Genomic DNA, 24141 nt, shown 5'->3' on the forward strand with positions numbered 1-24141 from the left:
GATTTGTTCTCTGCTGCTGCAGAGCTCACATCTTTGGCTACAAAACCAATCTTTGCCTTAGCATGGGCAGGGCTGCTGTACATCTGTTTTTCCCTCTTCCCAGGCTCCCTTCCAAGCAAAGTCCTGTCCAGGCTTTTGAATCCCCTAGCAAGAAGTGGACCTTCAGTTTTGTGGAGAAAGGAGGCGGCAGGCACAGCCGGCTTTGGTGTGGTGTGAGGGAGGGGAAGTGCTGATGGCTGGTGGGAGTGCAAAGCTGCAGTGCGGGGCTGCTGGCTGCGGGGAACTGGAGCAGGTGCCAGACCCAGGTGGGGAGAGCCCCTGGGGGTCGGCGTCAGGGTCAGGAGGAGATGGCCAGGGCCTGATAGGAATAGTGGTTAGTTTGACTCTGCGAGCTTCTCTCCTGCAACGTGGAAAGGCCATGACTACTTAATGTGCTTCTGAGAGGGAGCACTGAGTGAGAGAGGCCTGTGTGTGTGTCTTGAGACTGTGTGGAAGAGTTTGGGAGGAATGGGGCATGTAAGGAGAAATTCTGAGAGAAGAAAACTTCCCCTTGAGCTCAAGGATGAGAGAATTTTGGGGGGATCAGGGGTCAGTAGTGAGGAGGGTTGGAAACGTGAAAGAAACTGTGGTCCAGGTGGGGTGGACTAGGAGGCTGTGGCAGGGCAACTTCTGTCACTTCCTCATTGGCTGACCAGACCTTCTCACCAGCATCTTGGACCAGAGTTTTCCCCTTTAAGCCTTCTGAAATGTGGCAGCCATGAGTATGTGCTGTAAAAAGCAATGCTTGTAGAACACATTGGATCAAAAGGGCTCTGTAACTGCTAATCTTAATAAACATCATTCATTAATGGTATCCAAACACCAGAAAGACAGCAGGAGTTTTATGGGCTTTCTTTCTAACACATGCTACTCAGACTACTCGCTGAATAGTGTATTGCTCTGCAGTTGCCTGTTCTACCCCCTGCATGGTGGGATCCCAGTTGTATTCTTGCATGTTCTGGAACTGGAGAAGACAGAAAACAATCTACAGAGCAGATCACTTTAGCTGCCAAACCTGTCTCTGAGTAGAGTTGGCCTAAAATGTTAACGTACTGGAGGATAAGCTCTTCATGATCTTTTCTGGCTTACTGGAAGATGGTTGTGTGCAAGGAAAGCTATAGCAGAATTCTTGTGAATTGGGAGGGCAGAATTAAAATAACCAGTGCATTAACGGCTGAGGAAAACTGTTTCTCATAAAGTGCACAGCCAGGGCTGGGTCTTTGTCATGTTTCCTCTGAGCGTGGGAAGAGTGTGTGTTTGTGTGCGCATGTGCGTGCACATGTGTTCCTGCATGTGGAGGTGGGAATAAAGTTGCTAACTTGTCGCTGACATGTGATTCTTCATAGCACTTCTTTGTACATTTCACTGAAATATCTTGCTTGGACTCTGTAACTGCATTGTCTAATCAGCCTTTTTTATTTCCTCCTCCTCTCTCCCCCTCCTCCTCCTCCAGTCAGCATATGCTGTGTCAGTGCTCAAAGAGTGTGCTAAACTGCGACCTACAGATCCCACCGTTCCTCTTCTGGCTGCCAAGGTCTGCATTGGGTCGCTGCACTGGGTAAGCAAGCTGATGCAGTTCTTATTATGTAATGGATCAGGTGCTGCAGTGACAGTGCCACAGTGTTGTTGCAGTGGGGAGAAAGGGAATCCCTGTTAAAAATCATACACACATGCATGCTTTTTAAAAAAAAAAAAAAAAAGAAAATCCCAGCAAGAAATTTTGCGGTGAGTCACTGAAATGGTTTTGCCGGCATGTTAAACAAAGGAGGAGGGGGGAAAGCCATAACAGCCACTCTGGGGACTGGTTCTTCAACTGAATGTTGAGTTGAATTGGCCACTTTTGTAGCCCTTGGAAGACAAAAGTTAATAATTATAAGTGGACTGCTAGACAGTTCAGGTCTGCTGGACGACTCAGTCCTTTGTTCTGGGAGTTGCTGTGTCAGTGTTTTCTGTTCTGGATGTGTTAATGTATGCCCTAGAAGCAGAGAGTGGGAGTGGAAGTCTGTGCCTGTGAAATTCTGATTATCCCAAGGAGCAGAAACATCTGTCAGTCTTTTGTTGCTTGGTTTAATTAATTGAATAGCAGCCTGCTGTTTTCACCTGTCCTCACCACGAGGTGTCCCTGCAGTCAGTGAAGGATTAGAATTGCTAATATAAGTAAAACAAAGATGCAAGAAAGCATGAAAGAAAATACCAGAAGAATCTGCCTAGATTTTGGTGAAAAGTTGTAGGGGCTAGATTTGCTGCTGTTGTGTCCTCCTATCCCCTGCCTCCCCATCCTCTACATCCCTCTCCAGTGAAAGTTGGTATCCAGCTAAACTTAATTGAGTTATATCAGTTTACGCCGCTGTCAGCAAGGAGATCTGGTTATGTATGTTTTCGAATGAACTATACTGTTCAAACTATAATGGTTCAACTTGCATGTGAGTCAGCAAAAACTGGGAAATACCTTGTTCTAGGAAAAATCTTTCAGGACTGAGGGCCTTGAGGGAATCCTTGCTGAACTACCCAACCTACCTCTGCTCTCTCTATAGAGGAATTTAACTCTCGTGTACCCTTAGCTCAGTATCTAAATTTTGAGTGCTGAAAGTTATTCAGTGATCTAAAATAACATTCACAGTGAATGTTATTTTTTTAATAAAGCAAATAAGGTTGGGGTTTTCTTCTGATTCTTAGAGATGTTAAAACAATATGAAAGCCAGGTGTTAACAACTGTGTTGAACACTCTTATTATATCTCTGATGAAGTTTTCAAAGCAAGATCATCTTGTCATTAATCTAAAACATCAGCAGGTATATTGATAACTTTTACTCTGTAGGCTCTGAAGCTAGAGGAACTTCATGGCTAAATTCCTGCATTCACTTGGAGCCATAGTGGGGGACTGCAAGACCCTGACAGCTTCTCCTGGCAATTCGGCTTCCTCAGTGATTGCCAGGAGGCAAAAAAAATTAAAACCCAGCAGAACAGTTGTGTTAAATATGAGGAAAATCTTTCTCTGAGATCAGGCTAATTTTTGTCTAGGAGCCTGAATTTTAGTATAGGAGACAAACTTGGGATCTTCATATTGCAAATAAATCTCTTACTCTTTTGCGTTCCTGCTCTGTGAACATGAATCCAACAAGAGATTGGAGCCATGAAGGTAATGAGAGAAGACGCTCTCTTGGACCTAACACTTACAAACAAGGAAGAACTAGTTGGGAATGTGAAGTTTGGGGGCAGCCTTGACTGCAATGACTATGAGGTGGTGAAGCTGAGGATCCTGAGAGAAGGCAGCAAGGAAAATAGCAGAATGGTTCATTCAGATGTGCTTTGACTGACTTTGACCACTTCTGAACACAAATAGTGACTTCAAGAAGGCTGTGGTCTCTTGATACTTGCTAAACATGTGACCTCTGCTCTAACTAGCCTTTGGACAAAACTGAAATACAGTGAATGCATCTTGTGAGACTCCATGCTAAAATCAAGATCCCTGGGATGTTCTTATGTTTAACAGGAGCAGTGAAGTTTTAACGGAGGCACTCTACTAAACTGGGTCACTGGTGTGTGCTGAGGTGAAAGGACAAGATTTCTGTACTGTGAGAAAAGAAATGGCATAGAATCCCTTTTCATTCAAGTGCTACCCTGGTGTTTATGCAGCTCTCGCTATCGAGGACTAAATTTCAGATGGTGCCTGCTGACTGTGATGGATGAGGAATTTAATGTGAAATTATGAGCCCAAATTGAAGATGCTGCTATGCCAGGAAATGGGCAGTCAGGATTTGTCCTTCTCAGTGGTGCTTTCCCCAACATCTCTTTGGATCTGCTAGCACAGCTAGCATATAAAAAATACCTTGTTATAGAGACACTTAGAAAAGAGGGTGAGACTGTAATTCAGTCACAACTCTGTCCTCAGGCAATCCAGTATCTCCAGACTTCTCATACATGGCAGAGCTGATAAAGCAACAGTCTAACCCTAAAAAATAGGACAAAGAAGGGCAAAATGAGCTGGTTTTGATTACTGCAAAGAGGGTTTCTCCCTCTGTCTACTGCTTTTTCATTGTGTGAAACACTTTTCCGTGTTTTTTCTTTCAGACCCTGGCTCAGAACTGGGGTGCAGTATGAAATACAAACATAGTTTCACAAGAGGGTAATTTTACTGCAGTTATCAAGAGTGCAACCTTATGCACTAAAACCAAATTAAAAGTATTTCTCTCCCCTCTTCCTTTCAGTCACTGGCCTATGCTCTACCCTGATACCAGACTTCATGATGGCTTTAGAAGAGTTTTAATTAGGGGGAGTCAGAGGGAAATTAGAGCATCTTTTAAAAGAACTGAAATGATAGGTTCCCACATCTCATAGTCAAAGGGATGCTTCTGATATTACTGGCAAGCTCCTGTGCCTAATAAAGACCTTCCTGCTTAGCAGAGCTGTTTTTCTAAATGTCATCCTTACAGTAATTATTTGCATTTAAATTACGTGGCAATCAAATCAGAATTGAATCATTTAAACTGGAAGTGAACAAGATGATCAATGCCAGTATAAATAGAAAGGAGGATAGACATGGCATGGGAACAGTCAAATGGACAAATATTAACAGTTACAAATGCTCAAACATATCTTGCTCTTCAGAACATATAAAATATGATTAACTTCTCAATTAGGAGATATATCTATGTACTTAATTGCTGGCTAGGCAGGAAAAGGGTGAAATCAGATCACCATGTATTCAAATGAAACAGCTAATTTATATGTCCTGCATCTGTCTACTACGTGCTTTTGGTGCAGTATTGTATTCAGTTTGTTTATGGTCCATGTACAAGCAGTACTTTAGTCTTATTTCAGTTGCTAGCAATAAAAAAAACCCAGAAACATTTATGCAGCTGGATAATTACAGAATGTCATGAGGAGCACAGAACAGTTTCTTTCCTGATTAATCTAGTGGTCACTTAACTCGTTTTGCTGGCTTTGTACATGGTGTCTCAGCACACTTTAAGAACCAGGGAGAACAAAAAACTAATTGAAATGTACCATAGTGATTTACAACATTGAGGATGCTCAGATCACATCTATGAAATAATCTCTCAATGCAGAACAAATCAAAGTAAAAACATGCATACATTCATGCTGTGCCATGCAAATCAATATACAACAGAGCCTGATGTGGAAAAGAACTAAATGCCCCCAGCTTGTCTTGTGACGGTATGACCAGATTATTAGCTGATGTGAGTTGGCACTCCTTCACTGGCATATTACTGGCTCCATGCTGGCTTACATCAGCAGATGATCTGCCCCATCAACCACTAGCTTTCAGGATTGTGCCTGCAGTAAACAACTGAGTGATATAAGCAATGTTTTGGTTACCTTTTTCAGAACTACAGGTTTTCAAAAATTAAAAAAAAAAATGCAGAGTGAACAGTAAATCAATACCTAATTCTAAATTTAATTAATTTTAAAGCTTATGCCAGTTGTCTTAGAGGACCAGAAAAGCTCCAAAACTAGTGCACCTATATAGACCACACTTGTCTGGTCAGGATGCAGTTGGACCTGTGCTTAATGAAGCTCATGAGATACAAAAGTTTTCAGCAAAGTTGCAACTTTTATTCTGCATCTAGCCCATTACACAGGTGTTTTAAATGTGGTTGTAGTGTGTTCAGAATTACTTTTGGGGCATCATGGTGCTCAGCCTTCCAGTTTGTTGGGGTTTCAGCACAACAGTTTGCTGAACTTGCATGTGAATGATTCTAGCAAGTGAACACAGAGCACATTTGTGTTTAGCCAGGTGTCTTTTAGCTTTCCAGAATGCACTATAAAGTTTTTGACTACTGAAGTTCAGAGTACTGTTTTAAATTTTCGTAGGAAAGTGGATGTAGCTTACAGTGGAATATGTCTGTACTGAGGTTGTCCTGCCTTGGTCCACTACAAATTCACAGTTCCAATTACTAAAAGTCTTGCTGCAATTTTCTCTTTCACTCAGCCTTTCCTGGCACAGCCTCAGCTGAATGCTCACTTGCCTATTTTGGCAGTGACTTTGAGTTGCAGCATGAATTGCTGGTTTTAATATTTTAATAGTACATTACTGTTAATTTCACTACTAATCTAGGTTCTCCAGGACCCTGTTATGGCAGGTGGTGTGAAGATACTAAAACCAGAACTTCTGCCTACAGGCAAGTGTTAAATACTGAATTTCTCCATTTTAGGAGTCTTATTTAAAGGCATTTAGGGTTACAATGATGCTTTCTTGTGCCTTTTATTACATTGATTTCAGTGGAGGCACATTGAAGACTTTGTAAATACACATAGGGACTATAGTCCTAGGATAGGCTTGAATCTTCTAGGACTTTGGTTTGACAGAGTAGGAGGACATAAGGCATGTTCTGACTATTTTCATTGCCCCACAGCTGATACAACAGAAATAGTGCTGTTGTGCTAAACTTGTGTAGCACCAAATGATGCCAGTATTATCAGCTAGTACGAGCTTTTGGAGGGACTTAACCCCATGCCAAAAGCTGTAGAGCAAGATGGTGCTGTGCCTCTCAGACATTTTCCTCCTTTCTTTTAACTCACTAATCCTAGTGTGCACAGTGAAGTGCTCTGCACGAGCACTTTGCTGGGAAGACAGAGATCATGCCATCAGTCAGGGAAAGGGGGAAGAGTGGGGTCAGGCCAGGCCATGCATGGAGTAGTAAAAAGTGAGTAAGACATACCATGAGGTCAATACATCATGCGGGGGGTTGGTGAGTGATGTTGTAGCAGGATGTAGATTTAGAGCTGCATACTTCTGAGGTAACAGCTTATCATTCATTACTTTCACAGACCACTTAATCCGAGAGTGCTTCTCTCTCCTTCTGTCCGTTGTTGACCCTGTCACTATAGATAATAAATGCTATGCGTGTGCTTGTACCCAGTCGCCTAGGAGCCCTGGAGTCACACGGAAATGCTTAGGTCTTACTGCAGTATGAATAATACTGAAAGATAAATCTAGTCCCGTTATTGGAATTATTCTGCCTGCTGAGTGGACATTGTAGAGGACCAACATCACTAGGGCGAGAAGCTACTGAGAAAGAAGTGAATGGTAAGGAGCTACTAGAGATTTTTTCCATCTTTTAAAAGACATTCTTGCTTACATCACAGCTATTATTGGGGCAATCCCAAGGGTTTTAGACATCAAAAATGACCAAGCATTTTGTCTTCTATACATCTCCCTTGTGAACAAACCACTCTTGCTACAGTGGAGGAAAGGCCCAAGTATTTCACAGTGCTGGGGGCTGAGCTCACATGCAGAGTAAGTTGGTGGGCTTAGCACTGGTGACACATGGAGAAAATGCTGACTAGACCAAAAATAGAAAGCACAGGATTTTTTTTTCCTGACTTAGATTAACGTGATTCGCTTTGTATGTTGTAAACAGCTGTGGGGCAAAACCTTTCCATTACACTTATGCCTTATTGGCCTCTTTATTCCTATGCATTTTTCCTTTTCTTATTCTCTCTTGCCAGCATTTAATTTTTTCTCCTCTTTGACTTAGTCTCTATACCTACAACCCAGTATAATGACAATGATGATAAGAGGTCAATCCAACTAGTTAATATCATGCGTAATTTTGCGTAGATACCACTTCCGTAGGATTTGGGTCTCTTATATGCTTGGGTATCACTCAGTCTCACTGGTATCCAAACTCCCCTGCTTCACTAACCTTGTCTGCTGTCCTAAGTCCAGTGACACTTGATGTGTTTCCTGCCTCCTCCCTTGTGCACTGCTCTTTTTCGGCGCAGTAAGGTGCCATTTCCATGCTGCTGTACATCATCAACTTGCCTAAATCCATGCTGGTGAGAACTGCAGCTCCCACTTACAGTCCTGGAGGGTGTTGATTCAGTGGGGTAGGGCTTGAGCTTTTCTAAAAACAAGCTGGGTGGCAGTTGGAAACCAGCTGGGTGGCAATAGGCCAGGGGACAGCACCTGCTGTTCCCCACTCCCTTGTCAGTGTGCCCCAGGCTTGGCTCGAGCACACACCAAAACCTGTGGTCAAATAACAAGGGTGGCTGGAACAGCCACTCTCTGTTTCAGGGAAAACATCCCTCAGGGTTACGCAGCTAACAACTGTTCCTTTTCCATCAAAGATGATGGAGGGTGTGGAAGAGGGGGACACACAAAACCTAACCCCACAGTATTACAATCTTATCGGTGTCAGCTCACAGTTTGCCAGCCTGCCTCTCTCCAGGTGCCAGGCGTGTGCTTGTTTCTGGTGTGGTGGAGAGGTTTCTTAGCTAGTGCTTCCAGGTGCCTCCTGAGAGTTTATACAGCTTGAGTTCAAAATACAAAAAGTTCCTTTTAGGTTGTTTTTCCCTCACACCTGCTTTCTGAGCTTTCTTCCTTCCATGCAGGTCTTGGAAGCAGGGAACCTCTCCCTGCAACCTGTGGTGCTGCTCTTCTCTCCACCAGCTATACAGTGCAAAGTATGCAGAAGAATGTAAGAACAGTAAGGGCCAAATCGGAGGTGTATCTGTGTGGCTTTGAGACTTTTGGTTTTTTCTTGCTTCTGAGAGAATAACAAGTAGTGATTCTAAGGAAACTGATTTCAAGCTGTTACTGGCGCTCTTGATGCCCAAAGAAATATCTTTTCCATGGTGTTGGGAGCTGCCCTTGGCGCTGCTAGCGACCAGGTGACAGCAGTACACTGTGCATTTCCTAATCACAAAGTGATGCTGTGCCATGCCTGCTGTGAGGGAGAACATGTGGCATCCTGTGGCTTAGAGCTTACTATCAAGGACCTGTAAGTTGCAGCAAGAAGTTTTGATCCATGTTCCAAGGAGTCGTCCTCTGAAGTGATGAACCATTTAGGTTCCCTTCATATTGAGGCTGGCCCCTGGCTGTGCAGTAGGAGTAGGAATGGACGTCTTGATTCTCCTCGTAAGCTTTCTGCTGCTTAGCTCACTTCTGTGTACCTTGAGCTCACAACTTCTGGGAGTCCCACAGGATGAGACTTGACATACTCAGCACCACAGGGAGAAAGGGGGAACAGCTCCTGCTGCTTCAGGTCATGTGGCAGCATGCAGGAGCTGCAGCTGGGAATGGTTGTAGCTGGTGGGACTCCAGAGGGGTTGATACCTCCTTTGGAGGCCTTCCCCACTCCCTTTCCCATCGCTACAGCACAGAGTGCAGACATCTCATATGCTTATGGACACATTTTTACTGGCAGATCACAGCTCAGGGTTGGTAGCCCCAAGTATGCCCCAAGGTGCGGGGGAGTATTCCTGTTTCAGTTAGTAGTTTCCAGATTCATAGTTGACTAGGCAATCAGCAAGACTGATGCACTGGAGAGTTGAAACCTCACAGTGGGTGACGTGAGTGAAAGGTTTGGCTTTTCACACTTGCCCAGAATGATTGAAGAGTAGGAGAATGGGAGAAGAGGGGGCAGATGGCAGCCACAGCAGGGCTGGCAGGGGAAGTGGCTGAGAGCTGTAAGAAGGGAAAGTAAATGCTCTCATTAACAGAACCAGCCGTGCTGGAGTTTGTAAGGCCACTTATTTTCAAAGCAGCCTGCAGCTGACCCAAGTTTGCATTCATGAAAATCTTTGTGGCTGGTCAAAGTGCCATTAGCGTTTAGTATGAATAAATGTTTACAAGAATGTTTGTGCTAGAAGTGCTGTTTCAGCCATTCTGAAAAGTTGTGTTTTTAATTATTCATACAATAGATTAATCTGACACTCACAGGTGGCCCTGAATAAGTAGCAGGCAAGAAATCTGAATGGTGTGCTGCTGATTTAAGTGGTGTAGGCCATCAGTTAGAGACTGAAAACACCATCAGGTGACCATTCAAAGAAACAATGGAGCAAAATCTCTCCTATTTTAAATGTCTTCATTTCAACTCCAAACCTTTCATTTAATCTCTTTTTTCATATACTCTACCCACCCCTACCCTTGTTTGCTAGTCATTAGAATTCCTTGTATAGCTCTTTTCTTCATCTAATGGAGACTTCTTGGATAGAAGTGTGTGTGGGGAGAAGAGGAGAAACAATGAAGACAGAGAGTGGTAATATAGCTGTTTATGGTGGCAAAAGAGGTGGATAATTAATTTTCTGGCTGCAGAGATCTTGTGTCTTATGTAAAAGTTCCTGAGAGCTGAAGAATTCAGTTCCTGTTTCATGGGAAGCGGGTTTTTGGTAGGGTGGTGGTTTGGTTTTGGTTTTGGGTTTGGGTTTTTTTTTTTTGGGGGGGGTGGGTCTTTTGGGGGGGGGGGGGGGCGTGTTTTGTTTTGGTTTTTTCTGTGTGGCAAGTCACAGGACATTTTCTTCTTCCATTGTTCTAGGCTGTGGTCCAGCATGTGCCTCAGTATGTGGCAGGGAAGTCAATAGGGCTACTGACAGGATTAAGAAATCTCCTGGAACAAATCTCAGTCTTCCTGATGCGATCAGAGTTTAAAGCATCTCATCTGAGCATCACTGAAATCAGTAGGACTATTTCCAGTGTTTTCAGTAGACTTTGGATTATGCCATTAAAGACAGTCCTTGCAATTTAGTTGGTAGCCCCAAGTATGGCCTAAGGGAGCATTCCAGTTTCAGTTAGTAGTTTCCAGATTCATAGTTGACTAGGCAATCGGCAAGACTGTAACGCTTTCATAGTGCTCTCACAGAAGAGTTTGATAATAAAATATACGTTGGTCACTGGGCTGACTGATCCAAGGTTTCAGAAATTTGGGAACTATTGTTCTACATCTAGTTTGAATTGTATGGCCTCAAGGAGCTGTACAAGTGAGGAAAAGACCCAAGCAGTGGAGATTGCTTCTTCACTTGCACTTTTCAGCATTTCTTCATGCTTACATTAACAGTAACTTTTTTCTTATGTGTGATATCATCTAATAAATACCAGCTCCTTTGTTTATGAAGCTGTTAGTTAATGTTGTCACCTGAATGTCTTCAAGTGATGTTAACTAGGAGGGTAGTATATCAAGTCAAGTAGGTTCTCTTCATAGGTAGCATATTAACAGATCACTGCAGAAGGGAAGTTTCTGGTCTGCTGGTATGTTTTGATTCCAGTTCATTATGGGTGACCCCATTTTAGGTGTTAAGGAACTATGAGGTGCTGAAGTCTGACAAAGCTGAGTATTAAGAGAGAGTGTTTCAGTTATGTCTGCAGTACTTGTGTCTAAAATAGTTGGATTTCAAACAAAAATGTATTTCCTCAAAATTAAACAAGCCCATCCCAGAAAGTCAGTTGTCATGTAATAAAATTTTCCAAAAGGAGGAATTTTTGGATAGTGTAATGGTGTCTGGTTCTTGATTAGGGATGACTGATTATGGCTGACAGGATCTGCAGACTATCTTGTACAGAAATTAGTTCGTCCTGTAGGCTCTATGTCTTTCAAGCATTACTTACAGCTTCTGCCTGTACCTCTCCAACCTACACCTTCCCAGATATGTACAGTCTACAGATCTTAGTCTTTTCTACTTATAATGGGTGAGTGATGTTAATGACAGTTTAAGGTTAGAAATTAAGAACTCTCTATTCTGTAATAAAATATTCAATTTTTTTGTTTAAAATTATCATTAACTCATATTTTAAAGATACTAAAGCTTTATATTTTCATAGACTTAGATCCATGTGGTCAGCTGGAAAGGAAGGTTGGGGGAAGCAGTCTGTACTGTAGTAGAAGAGACTAACTTAAGTATTTCACCATTTTGGAAGCTGATGCTGAGAGGTCATGGCTGCTTTCTCTCCCCATTACAATCTGTAATATAAAATGCATTTTCAAGGAAATTGTGTCTTTGCAAAAGATGCAAAATGTGGCTAGTACAGCATGAGCTCCTAAAGTAGTGTGGTATTTCAGATCAAAATTTGTGTCCTGAATTTGCTGCCTCCTTCTTGTGGCAGCAGAACTGCAAGCAGTAGCTGAACTCAGCTTGCAGTGAAGTGCTTTCTTGTTTTACTCTTAAAACGTTTTAAAGGAAATAAAATTTGCTAAGGTTTAAAAACATCGTACAGCAAAACTAGATGGTATTCCTTTGAAGGAAGAAAGTTGTTAGACCTTTCAATGTACTGCTAGGATACTGTATAAGTAGTCAGTTGGTCCAACATTTTATTTAAGGTTGTGTGATTGAAGCGTGCCTGAAGGGAAATATAAAAATAAGATAGTGTCCTTCATTAACCTTAAACATCTGGAAATACTTTGGTGTGGATGCGTAAAACAAACCCAAAACTTTTCTCAAAACTGTGCATGTGCACCAAGGTCTGCTAATCTGACCTTCTACGTCCTCCTTTCTATGAGTGTTTACTGTGATCACTGAAAGCCCGTGTATGAATGGCTCCCAGATCACTTACAGGTAACTGAGAGCAGCCCTGCGGAGAAGGACTTGGGGGTACTGGTGGATGAAAAGCTGGGCATGAGCCGGCAATGTGCACTTGCAGCCCAGAAAGCCAACCGTATCCTGGGCTGCATCAAAAGAAGCGTGGCCAGCAGGTCGAGGGAGGTGATTCTGCCTCTCTACTCTGCTCTGGTAAGACCTCATCTGGAGTACTGCGTCCAGCTCTGGGGCCCTCAGCACAAGAAGGACATGGACCTGCTGGAGCAGGTCCAGAAGAGGGCCACCAAAATGATCCGAGGGCTGGAACACCTCTCCTATGAGGCCAGGCTGAGAGAGTTGGGATTGTTCAGCCTAGAGAAGAGAAGGCTGTGGGGAGACCTTATTGCGACCTTCCAATACTTAAAGGGGGCCTACAGGAAAGATGGGGAGAATCTTTTTAGTAAGGCCTGTTGTGACAGGACAAGGAATAATGGATTTAAACTAAAGAAGAACAGATTTAGACTAGACATTAGAAAGAAGTTTTTTAGAATGAGGGTGGTGAAGCACTGGCACAGGTTGCCCAGAGAGGTGGTAGAGGCCCCATCCCTGGCAACATTCAAGGTCAGGTTGGACGGGGCTCTGAGCAACCTGATCTAGTTAAAGCTGTCCCTGCTCACTGCAGGGGGGTTGGGCTAGATGACCTCTAAAGGTCCCTTCCAACCCAAAGCATTCTATGATTCTATGAACTTTAATGGGATAATCTTATCAAAGCAAGTATAGAGGAAGTGCCTCTAAGTCTCTCCCTACCTCTTTTGCAGCTGGAAGAAGGAGAATACTTTGCTAAAATGGTGATAGACCTGGGTGAGGATGCTGGAGAGTCCCTAGCAAAGGGTTACCTGGCACTGGGCCTGACATACAGTCTTCAAGCTACTGATGGTGAGTTACCCTCTTTGTCAGGTGTGTTGTATGGAGAGCATCTGTTCAAAGTCTTCAGTGCAAGCAATGGAAATTTATTAGGAACTCTGCTTTTAGTGCTGGCTGGACATGAAAAACAATCAGACTGCAGGACAAATGGGGACTGTTCACTTGCTCTTCTGTGGTAATAAAAGTGAAGTTTTTACGTAAAGGCAGAAATACAAATCATTACTTAGGAGGTGATAATTTGACTGTAGCTGACAATGTTTCGTGTGCTTTACTTGAATATTTGCAATACATTTCTTTCACTTATTTACACAACAAAAACTCAGACTTTCCATCTATTTTCATATTTTTGTCACCCACTCGTAAATCACGTAAAGAAATACAATCCAAGAACTGGAGTCAGAAATGCCTGACTTCAGTTCTTGGCGTGATACTGATTCCCCACAGAGATTCAACCTCTCTGTGATGTCGTTTCTTTCTCTGCTTAGAAGTAAACAAGATAAAAATATCTACCTCACTGGTACGTGTGGATGCTGACTAGATACAGACCACTGAATGTAAGAAGTATCTTATTTTAATGCTACTGGCTTGGGTTTTGAATGACTGGACAATGGGCTCCTGCAGATATGGTGCTTGGTAGCCAGAAGGGCTTGAAGTCCCAGTGTTTGGGAGAGTTCTAGCTCTGACCTTCATCAAGCTCACAGGTGGGGAACAGTCTTTGTTTCTTCTACAACTTCTAACATAGGCAGAAGGCCTTCTAACATAGTTTGTTTGAATAACGGCGGAGCTAGTGAGTTTCCTAATGAATTTGGCAGTCCTGCCCACGTGCAAGCAATGGCTTTGCTGTCAGATGGGTCCCATAGAAACGAACCAACTTCTTCCAGCAAATGAGCCTGAAACAAAGCTGAAATGACTGTATGGTCTCATGGAAGTATGCTGGCCTTGCAGATTACACCAGAATTCTGCAAGGCATGTGTATGAGGAAGTGGCTTGTGCTCTTCAGTAGTGCAAGTTGGTGGTTTTTTCGTTTTTTTCAGCCAACCATATCTGATCAGCTGTTCTGAGAACTGCTTTCCAACATGGAGGCTAACAGGCACTGTAGCTCTCTGTCTCAGAATAGTTCCCCCAAGAAAGTTCGTGTCAAGAAACATATGTCCTTCCTAGCCTGAACTTTCTTGTACTTTTTTTTTTTTTTTTTAAGTTCATTAAACATTGAGTTCTGCTTAACAGCCTCGCTTTTTAGGGCATTTTGCCTAGATTTTGTTTAAACTGTCCCTAAAGCTATACAAGATCCTAGAGACTATTTTCAGAGATAGGTTTTCTATGTTAGCCCATTATGAGCTATTTGTTATGCTCAGTATGGAAAGAAGGTGGTTTCTAAAGAATGGAGTTGTAGAGGCATGTGCTGTGCTCTGGCTCTAAAAATACTTTGGTGTGACTTGGAAAACTTTTTTCTTCTGGAAAAGAAGTTTTCTCTGAGTTTTCAAGAGACTAGTTCAGATGTGGTAATAAGTGTCCTTTTTAATGTAAAATAAATAGTCTTCACAACAACTGCCTTGAATTTTTTTCCAGATTAGCATCTGATTTATGTTGTGAAACAGTGGAATACTTGCCTTCTCCTTGTATCTCTAGCCTTTAAGTCAACAGGGCCAGTCACTCAGTTATTTGAGGGGCATCTGAAGAGTGTATTTCCACCTTTCAGGTTATATTTTAATGAAATGGATTAAGTCCTTCAAAAGCATACTTATGATGATCATGAATATGGAACAGCATTTTACTAGAAAATGTCAAATTTGCACTAACAAGACATTTTTCATTAGCATCGTTAAAAAATACCTTATCACAGCAAGGAAGCAAGAGTAGAACACGCTGAAAGGAAGATAGCAACTCCCCTATGTAATCCTGCCTCGTACTGTCAATCATCTTTGTCACTGTGTTCATACCACTTCATAGTGACATATGCAGATACACAGTCAAACATCTGTGTATCTGTATGATTTCCATAACTTTCCACTTGAGCTGACTTTCAGTGAGGCAGCATTTTCAGTGGTAGCTAAGTGTTTCAGAGTCATTTGACCAGTTGTCTTATAAAGCTTACAGCATTATATCAAGATGCCTTCCATCCAAGGTTAGGCTTTCTTATTTAATATAACCTTTTAGTAAATATTTCCCCTCCTGTGTGACAAAGGCGCTGAGGAGTTGCATTAAAGCCTTTTCTTTGTAACCTGCAAAAAGCACTTGCTGAAAAAGTGGAGTCAGAAGAGAGAATCCTACTGAATGACGATTCAAAGAACTCGTGGGAGCATTTGATAAAAAGTCATTTTACAATTATTAGATTTACTCCTGGATGAAGTAAGACTTTCTGAAACTTATGCTGGGTAGCAGTATGTGAAGCTTCCTTGTTCTTAATGTCTAATTACATGTTTCTTGAAATAAGTCTTCTTGAAGTAGCTGAAAGATGTGTCCTCAGAGGAAGTCATTGCCACTTTTGCCTCACTCTTAGAAGCACAAATTCTTGTTAGTACAGAATGTCCATCTATTGCTATGCTAAATTTTCTGCAGATCTGTTCCCAATGGGTCAATGTCAACAGCAAACCTGTCTCTTCCTCCTGTAGTTCCAGATTTCACATAAGCTGTATTGTCAACTTTGCCTCCCTTAGGTCTGGTGAAGAATCCACTGAAGGCAGGGGAAGGTGAGATGAATTTAACAAAGGCTAAAGAGGAACGACCAGGTTGAGAATGCATTGTGAAATACAAGTGCTTTTCTTATCTAACATCACCACCTCACATATTATGAAGTCGTCGTAGATTTAACAGACCCTCACTCTTTCAGAGATGAGAGTGTGCTGTATCTCTGTGTTCATTTAGAATATTGGTATAAGGCCACGGATGAGGGACTGAATTGGAAACTTTTTCTATCAGTCCTTGTGGATTTTATAAATAATCAGTATACTGACAGCACCAGTTAATGTTTAAAAAAAAAAATAAAATTAGGCATTGCTTATTGGTGAACATCGCTTTTGCTTCTGGAGATAACAGTCAACACATGCAATCCTTATTATAATTCTGGATGCTAAAACTGTACACCTTGCCATATTAGGTGTCTTAACATAAGGAAATGTTTTTTTGAAACCCATTGATATGTGCAAAAGGGTGCATGCATTGGTGTATTAGTTTGGATCAGAAATGTATTTTTGAATTCCATCTCTCCATCATCCCCACTAATTATGTTGTGCTTCACATAGTGGAACAGTTTTGCACAACACAAACTGAATTCTTTCCCATAAAACTAATGTGCTACATAAATAGACCTGATTATGCTGCAGCTGCTAATGGGTGTCCAGTCCATGGGACAAGACTAGAACTAGACCCTGTCCCCGTGTTTGTAGTGTTGATGCTGATCCTCAGCATTAAGTGTTTCACTCCATGCATTCCCACCTACTGTGCTGCACCTGCTTACTAACAGAGAACTTGCCCTCCTCTGTTTTCACATGTGACTTTAGAGCTTCGTATTCAGATACCAAAATGTTGCTGAAGATCCTGTTGACTTTTGGTAAGGTGTAAGCTCCTCTAAAAACCCAGAGTGCTTTAGAAAATAAATCTTGGGCTCCTAAGGTGGCATTTACAAAAGTACTGTGTCTTACAGGAATAACCGATGAAGTTGCAGAAACTTAAACTCCCCTGTGCTCTCTGCCTTACTGGTTGGGTAGAGGCTGAAGAATTCATTAGTGCTGTCAGCCTCGGAGAATGGAGCACAACTTTTAGAAATTTAGTCAGACCCACCTGATTCTGTCTCCTTGGTGCAAGCTTTTCTTTGTCTGAAGTGAGAGCTTTTCAGTGATACAAGTGGGTTGCAGTGACGACTTCTTTGAACAATTCCAGGGGTAGGGCATCCACAACATCTCTGGGCAACCTGTTCCAGTATCTTGCCACCCTCTAGTAAAGAATTTCTTCCTTTCATCTAATCTAAATCTTCCCTCTTTTAGTTTAATACCATTACCCCTTGACCTATCACTACAGGCCCTGGTAAGAAAAGCTCTCTCCATCTTTCTTATAAGCCCCCTTTAAGTATTGAAAGGCCACAATAAGGTCTCCCCAGAGCTTTCTCTTCTCCAGGCTGAACAACCCCAACTATCTCAGCCCTTCTTCATAGGAGAGGTGCTCCATCCCTCTAACCATTTTCATGGCCCTCCACTGGACCCACTCCAGTAAGTCCACGTCTGTCTTGTATTGGGGGCCCCAGAGCTGAACCCAGTACTAGAGGTGGGGGTCTCACAAGAGCAGATCAGAGGGGGAGAATTACCTCCCTTGACCTGCTGGCCAAGCTTCTTTTTATGCATCCCTCCCCAAATCACTTTTTGTTGCTTTTTTTTTTCTAATTTATCTCCTTTAGCTGTAAAGGCCCTGTAAATGGCATGATTAACTTGCAGCATCAGTCCTCAATATTGTCAAACACAAATGTCAATGTGTTTATCCAAGTCAGACACAAATCTAGAGACAGGCAACCAGATTTCTGACTTAGTTGTAACTGAAGGTGCAGTTCATATTGTGGGAGGTAGGACTCACATGCTGTTTCCCAGTAGTGCAGAGGCAAAGCTGACTAGTTGTAATCACTTCAGTTCCATAACGTATTTTGTGCTCTTTCTGACTGCAAGCTGAACATCAGTCAAATGTCTTACCAGGTGGAACCTAAAAGTTCTCCTAGTTTTTCCATTTTATGTTTATTTTGGGGGGCAAATAGTAAAATTTGTCTTCCTCATTGTGTGGCATCTCCAGAACTGCTCTGTAACTTACATAAGGAATCTTGTAGTTTCCATGAGAAACAGAAGTTGACATATTTTTCTGGATGAATGTTTATAGCTATGATCAAATCCTTTCCAATGTCTCCTCATTTTTATGTTTACATCAATCTTGATTCTTTTAATTTTTTTCCTAAATTTTCCTCCTCTGTTACCTTTTTCCAGTATTTGGCAACTGAATACTCAGTTTAAGACTATTGACAGTGAAGTATTTCCAGCTACTTCTAATAAATCCTTCACTTTGCATGAAAGTCCATGTCTTCAAATTTATTCTTTAAACTGCAAATTTTTTGTTCAGTTTTTACTACTTAGAGTAGATTTTGTGGCATAAGCAATTTTTGATCTTTATGGTTTGGGAAATCCTAAAGATTGCTGTTCCTCCCAAAGGAACCTGGTGTTTTGAAGAACTGTTGGAAGATGTAGGAACAAAAAAGATCTGATCATTGTAACTACTTCGGCAAAATAAATTACTTTCAAAGTTTCACTCACTAGTGTTTTGCAGAACCCAAAGAAACTGATTACCTTTGTACATCTTGTAGAACACCACAACTCTTTCCTCTTAATAACTTTTAAGAATACTTCAATTTTATCTGGTTTTGTTGCTTAAGTATATACTACTTACTAGCTTTCTATTCTGGAGCTTACACTAACTTGATGTATAAAGTCAAATATATTCATAGGTGGATGTTTGCTGATAGATTAACTACTTATCGCTTCTTTGTGCTGTTGATCAGTAGCTCTCAAATTCAGGATAGGCAGAACAAGAAACAACTGCTATGCAAAATCTGAAAACTAAGAACTAGAACAAGACAGCCGATGTACTTCTGAAAATTATTGCTAGCTTTCCAAATATTTTGGATTGGAGAAAGCCATGCTTCTCTAAAATCTTCGTCTGTTCCCCTTGCTCTTGATGATGATGATATCTTATGATACCCTGGCATAACAAGAACTTGATTTTTCTCCTCCTTTTATGGTTTTGGCTAGGAATTAATTCACACATTGAGAAGTGAGCATAGTGGGCAGGATCCTTTGTCAAGCAATTAGAGGCACCAAGGAGGGCATTAGTGGCTAATGCCACACCTGAAGTGGCCTAAAAGTCTGTTGTGGTCTCAAGGGAGGTGGTGTGTTGTCAAGTGTTTTGTCATGGAGCTGTAAATTTGGCTCCTGGTGTTCCCTGTTCAACCTGCAACACCCTCCTACGTGAAGACGGTGGTGGAGACGGTCTGTATCTGAGCCAGAGTATGCTGCTAGTTAGTGCTTTTAGCATATACACCAACTTGGCAGAGGGCCTGTTAACGCTCTTAGTATCCAGTTAGCCTATGTCCGCTTCTCCTCCCAGACCCCTTCAGTGGCATATGAAAGTTAAAAATGCTTCAGCATTTCAGACAAGGGAGTTGGAAGAGTCTTCAATAAAAATGAAATTGAAAAGTCAGGTTAAAATACTGGGTTTGTGCTGGCACCTTTTCCAGCCACAAACACACGCACCACCAGATTTCCACAGTTTTCATGCTCCCAGTTTGAAATACTCTGTGCATGTGTAACTATTTATTTAATCTAAAACATGGAATTCAACTCTTAAATGGCATTGTATCTTGTCCTACAGCTACTCTGAAGGGCGCTCAGGATGAATTAAACAAGAAAGCACTTCAGACTTTAGAAAGGTGAGTAGGAATCTTGCGGATACTTGCATTGTGTATTTCTTTGGATGAATTCAGAATAATTGTTGGTTTTAATGGCTTTTTCTTCTGCGTAAGGCTTCCTTGCCTGAAAGTTTAAAAACAGTTCAGTAGATTTCAGCAATAGTCTGTCAAAACCATTCCTGTGATGGCTAAATGCAGTGACTATTTGGTTGAATATCCAAGGTAAGAGTACCTGTTCTACCACTAAACAGAAATAACCTTAGCCCCAAATTAGCTGCAGTGAGATCTACAGTGCTGGGAGATATAGCTTCCTTACATGATGCCTGCCGACAAACGTGGAAAGCTAGTTTTGTCTCCATTCCTGGGTGAAGCAGGCTTAAACTCCTGTTTCCCTCATGGTGGGAAAGTATCTTCACCACCAGGGTGTAGGCTGCTATGGGGTGACCTGGTGTCAGTCCACTTACCAGGGAGGGGATGATTGCTGTCCTAATGAGTGTTTACATGACTTGTTATATAAGGGGGCTATGGAGCTAGTGGTACAAAGCAGTCACCACTCAGCTGTTCTTCACCACTGTATTTTGTGGGGGAGTCTGATCCAATGGCTCTGCCCTGAAAGTATCTGTGAATTAAACTCCTCTGCAACTACAGTTACCTCAAGTAAAACTGCTTGGGTTAAAACCCTTTTTTGTCCGTTCTGTTGTGGTAGAGAGGTGAGGTGTGAGCTTCCTGACCCTGTTATGACTAAGTTACACCTCCCAAAGTACACTAGGTGGTGTTTGGGCAGTTAATATTGTAAACGTAGATGCCTACAGACTCTGGATGGCAACTAAGCAGATGTTTAGATGGTCTAAGTCTTGGGCTGAAGTATCTAATTCTGGGTTTGCTGTGGTCATAAATACATTACAAAGTGAAGAAAATCTGAGATTTCTGGTATCTCAAAGTACAGATGTAGCAGGTTAAACATGTTACTGGACCTTAGCTGTTTTTCTAATGCTGAGTAAGTTGTCCAGCATGTTTGTCTTGCAGTGGTTTTGCAATGGTTGCAAGAGCATGTAGTAACCTGAAACCACAGATGTAATTCTGGATATTTATCCTATGGAGATCTTACAGATAAAATTTTAAAAAGCCATTTTATTCGGTCACTTTTTAGATCAGGAGTATACTTAAAGTCGCACTGGTTCCTGGACTCCAATGTAGTACTTTAACTACTGCCCAATTTTGATGTAATTGCGGTGCTGCAGTGCTTTTAAACTGCATTTATTTTTATCCTTTGACCTTTCCCACTGACTGTGGCTTGTTTTCATGGTATCTTAACTCTAGCTAGGAAGCAGACAAGTTTCTAGCCAAACATTAGGTACTCAAACTTCAGCCAACAGGGATGTTGTGATATTGAGCTGGTTACTAGTGTCTTCCTAAATGCCTGAGTTTAGTTTCTTTCTTTTTTTCCTTCTTCCTTGTTTTTCACCTGTTTTTAAAGTACATGTATGATCTCTCAGGCCATGGTTTGGCCTGTAGCCATCTTTGTAAGTGGCCTTTTCAGCTGGAAGATTGGATCAAATATTTCTAATACCTTTTGAGGAAACTGAACAGTAAAGTAACAACCCTTTGTTTCTTTCCAAAAGCACAGTTAATCTCTTCTCCCATACACCCATGTGAACTTTCCCCTGTTATTTATTGTTGGACAGGCTACTGAAGGATTCACAGGAGCTGCTTGCTAAAGAGCTGGCTCACCCTTGCTCCAACAGCTTAGGGCAAAGCTGGGTTCTATCTTGTAGAGTCTTGCTGTTGTTGTTTGGTTTGCGGGTTTTTTGGTTGTGTTTTTGTTGTTGGGGTTTTTTAGTTGTTTTGGGGTTTTTTTGGTTTTTTAAAGTGGGGGGAGAAATTAGTGACGTGCCTGTACTAATTGCACCTTAATGTCTTTAGCATTGCTTCAGAATCCTTGAGTGCTACCTTGACTTGCGGAGTTACAGGACACATTCAGTCCATACTAAATTAATTAGTTCTAGAGCCATTAGTTATAAAAGTCAACTCCAACAGCTTAGCTTCTTGCTCACAGGCCAAGACAGCATTTGGGAGGTGGCTGCCATTAAAATGGTGTGGTTTGTTTCCTGAAGTAATTCTCTAATTTTTATTAGTTTAGTTGTTTGTTTATTGTTAGCAAATGAATAGTTTTGGCAGAGTTTTTAACCACCAGCCTTGTCAGCCGGTTGTTTCTCCCTCATAAGGACATTAATCGTGCTCACTTTGGGCAGGGCGATGCAGGTGCAGGCTTCCCTAGTGTCCTGGAATGCAGCCCAGAAAGAGGTCAGGAACGTCAGCTGGCTATGAAGGACCTTCCTCTTCCCCACCTCTTCCATGTGAAATGACTTCCCTGTGCTGCAGAGCTAGGAGTGAGCTCTGTGGGTCAGTGAGGGGATAATCCACTGGTCCCTGGGCTGGGCTGCCAGTGTGGCATGAGCCAGTGCCCCACGTTGCTCCTAGGTTAGGTCCCCAAAACACTATCTTCACGTTGCCTTGGTTAATGGCTTCTCCACAGGCTAGCAAGCCGAGACTGCAGTTTCATGCTTAGCATAGTCTGAGAGGGACAGTTCTGCCCTGGTTGTCCATCCCTGTTCCCTGCCTTACACAAGCCTGTGTGAAGGGCCACTGCATCTGGTTCTGGAGACACTGCAGCCTTCACTAGCCAAGGGATCACTGCAGTGCACACTGTTGCCTGCTGTGGACCAGAAGGTAATATCTAAGAGGTCCAAGCTTGAGAAGTAAGGGCCTTGGTTTTGGGCCAGACTCAGCTCCTGCCATGAAATCCTCATTCCTCCCTTAGGGTCTTCCCTTTCCAAATTAGGAGTCTACTGTCAACAGTTAGACTAGAAGCTGCAGGGTGGAGGATGTTTTGTGTGTATGAGCACCAGCTCACGTCATAGGCTCCTGATCTTCAGTCCTCGAGATGCTCATAGTCACAATAATAGCAGAAACAATTATTACTTTTTCAGTGCTAACCTAACCCTCTCCTACTGTTTGAAAAGTGGCAATACAGGAACAAGTTGGACAGCTATCTTCCTCACCTAAATTACTGAAAATAATGCTTTAATGGGTTTGTCATGAGTTAAGAACTTTCTCCATATCAGTTATCCAAGTTCCAAAATATTAATTGGCATTTAATGAAGGAGCACGTACATTGTATAACATCCTGGCAGTTGTGTTTTTCATACTTGGTCCTGCAAGCCTGGCTTAGCCAGGCCAGCGTTGATGTGCTTTTTGTCTAGTTTCGGTGTGCTCCCCTGTTACTGAACTAGTTTTCCGTAGGAGAGGACTGACTGGGTTTTGTTCTGTGCTTGTGTGTGACTCATGGTGAAGGAGTTCTGCTAAGTACAATCTAACAGTCACTTTTCTTTTTGTATTGTGTGGTTGTCCTTAAAGAGCACGTGACTTGGACCCAGAAGATCACCAAATCATCCTCTACCTATCACTGCAGCTGGCTCTTGTCAGACAGGTATGTACAATAACTGGCAACCACTGAGTCATGAGAGGGTGGGAGAAGGACAGCACAGTTGAACAAGACCCAGACTTTCTAAACAGTCCCTTCCTTCCCACATTGTATTCGATAACAGTCAATCAGAATATGTTTGTGTAAGATATTTTTTAGTTATTATTTTTTAAATATAATTCTGTAGCACATGGAACGACATTCCCTAGGGCAGGCATTCAGCTCTAACTCATGAGCAGTGCTGTTCTCACTTGGAGCAACTTGTCCGGGTGGGGCGAGCGAGGTGTATTTATTTCTGTTCCCTGGGTATCATGCTGTGTCCTGCTGCAGGCTACTCCAAAGGCTCTTTTGCTACTGCCTGGTTCTGTATCACACCAGATCGCATGCTGTCTGCGCTGGGGATTGGTTTATTCCATACTTGGGCACATTCGGCGTTAGGCTTTGATGGGTGCTGGAGCTCTGCAGTGAGTGGGATTAGTTGGCATTTGAACGCTGCTGCAGGTGTTAACTCATAAAAATTAAACTGATCAGAAAATACACTGCACTGCCTTTCAGAAAAAACATTTGGGCTGTGCTTTATTTTTCTGTCCCTTCTTTTTATAATTGGGATGTGTTTTATTTCTCTGTCCCTTCTGTTTAAAAGCCAAAGTCTTTATTGGAACAGCCCCTATTTTTTAAATGCTTCTCTAGCTAGATTTGAAATTTCATCATCATAGTTTCCTTCTTTGGCAGGCTTTCTGCTTGCTGCAGTTTTCTCTCCTTAGTCTACACTACAGAGTCAAACAGTTGGATCCTTCCTACTTTCCTGAGCTAATTAGGGGAGCTGTGTGTTCATTAGGTTAAACTAATTGTTCCAAGAGAGCACACTCTTGATAATGTCACTTTTGTAACCCTTTCATAATGAGAGCAGTGCGTTGTGAGGAAGCCTGCAATAAGAAAGGATAATTAAAATGTCATATTTAACTTTCTCATCTGCCTACGGCTGCTTTATGATGCAGTTTGC

General features: G+C 42.2%; 1 protein-coding gene across 2 annotated transcripts in view; it reads left to right on the plus strand.

The window, feature by feature from the left end:
- TTC7A (tetratricopeptide repeat domain 7A) overlaps positions 1-24141 on the plus strand; it is a 184758-nt gene that overhangs the window by 59909 nt on the left and 100708 nt on the right. The window contains exons 11-14 of one of the 2 annotated variants that reach the window (XM_075706834.1): positions 1493-1597; positions 13113-13230; positions 19618-19675; positions 23072-23144. In XM_075706834.1, coding sequence (XP_075562949.1) covers positions 1493-1597; positions 13113-13230; positions 19618-19675; positions 23072-23144 — 354 coding nt within the window. The remainder of the gene's footprint in view (positions 1-1492; positions 1598-13112; positions 13231-19617; positions 19676-23071; positions 23145-24141) is intronic. The other variant, XM_075706833.1, reaches the window with a different exon arrangement.

The sequence above is a fragment of the Pelecanus crispus genome, chromosome 3 (genome assembly GCF_030463565.1).
Source record: "Pelecanus crispus isolate bPelCri1 chromosome 3, bPelCri1.pri, whole genome shotgun sequence".
Taxonomy (NCBI): Eukaryota; Metazoa; Chordata; class Aves; order Pelecaniformes; family Pelecanidae; genus Pelecanus; species Pelecanus crispus.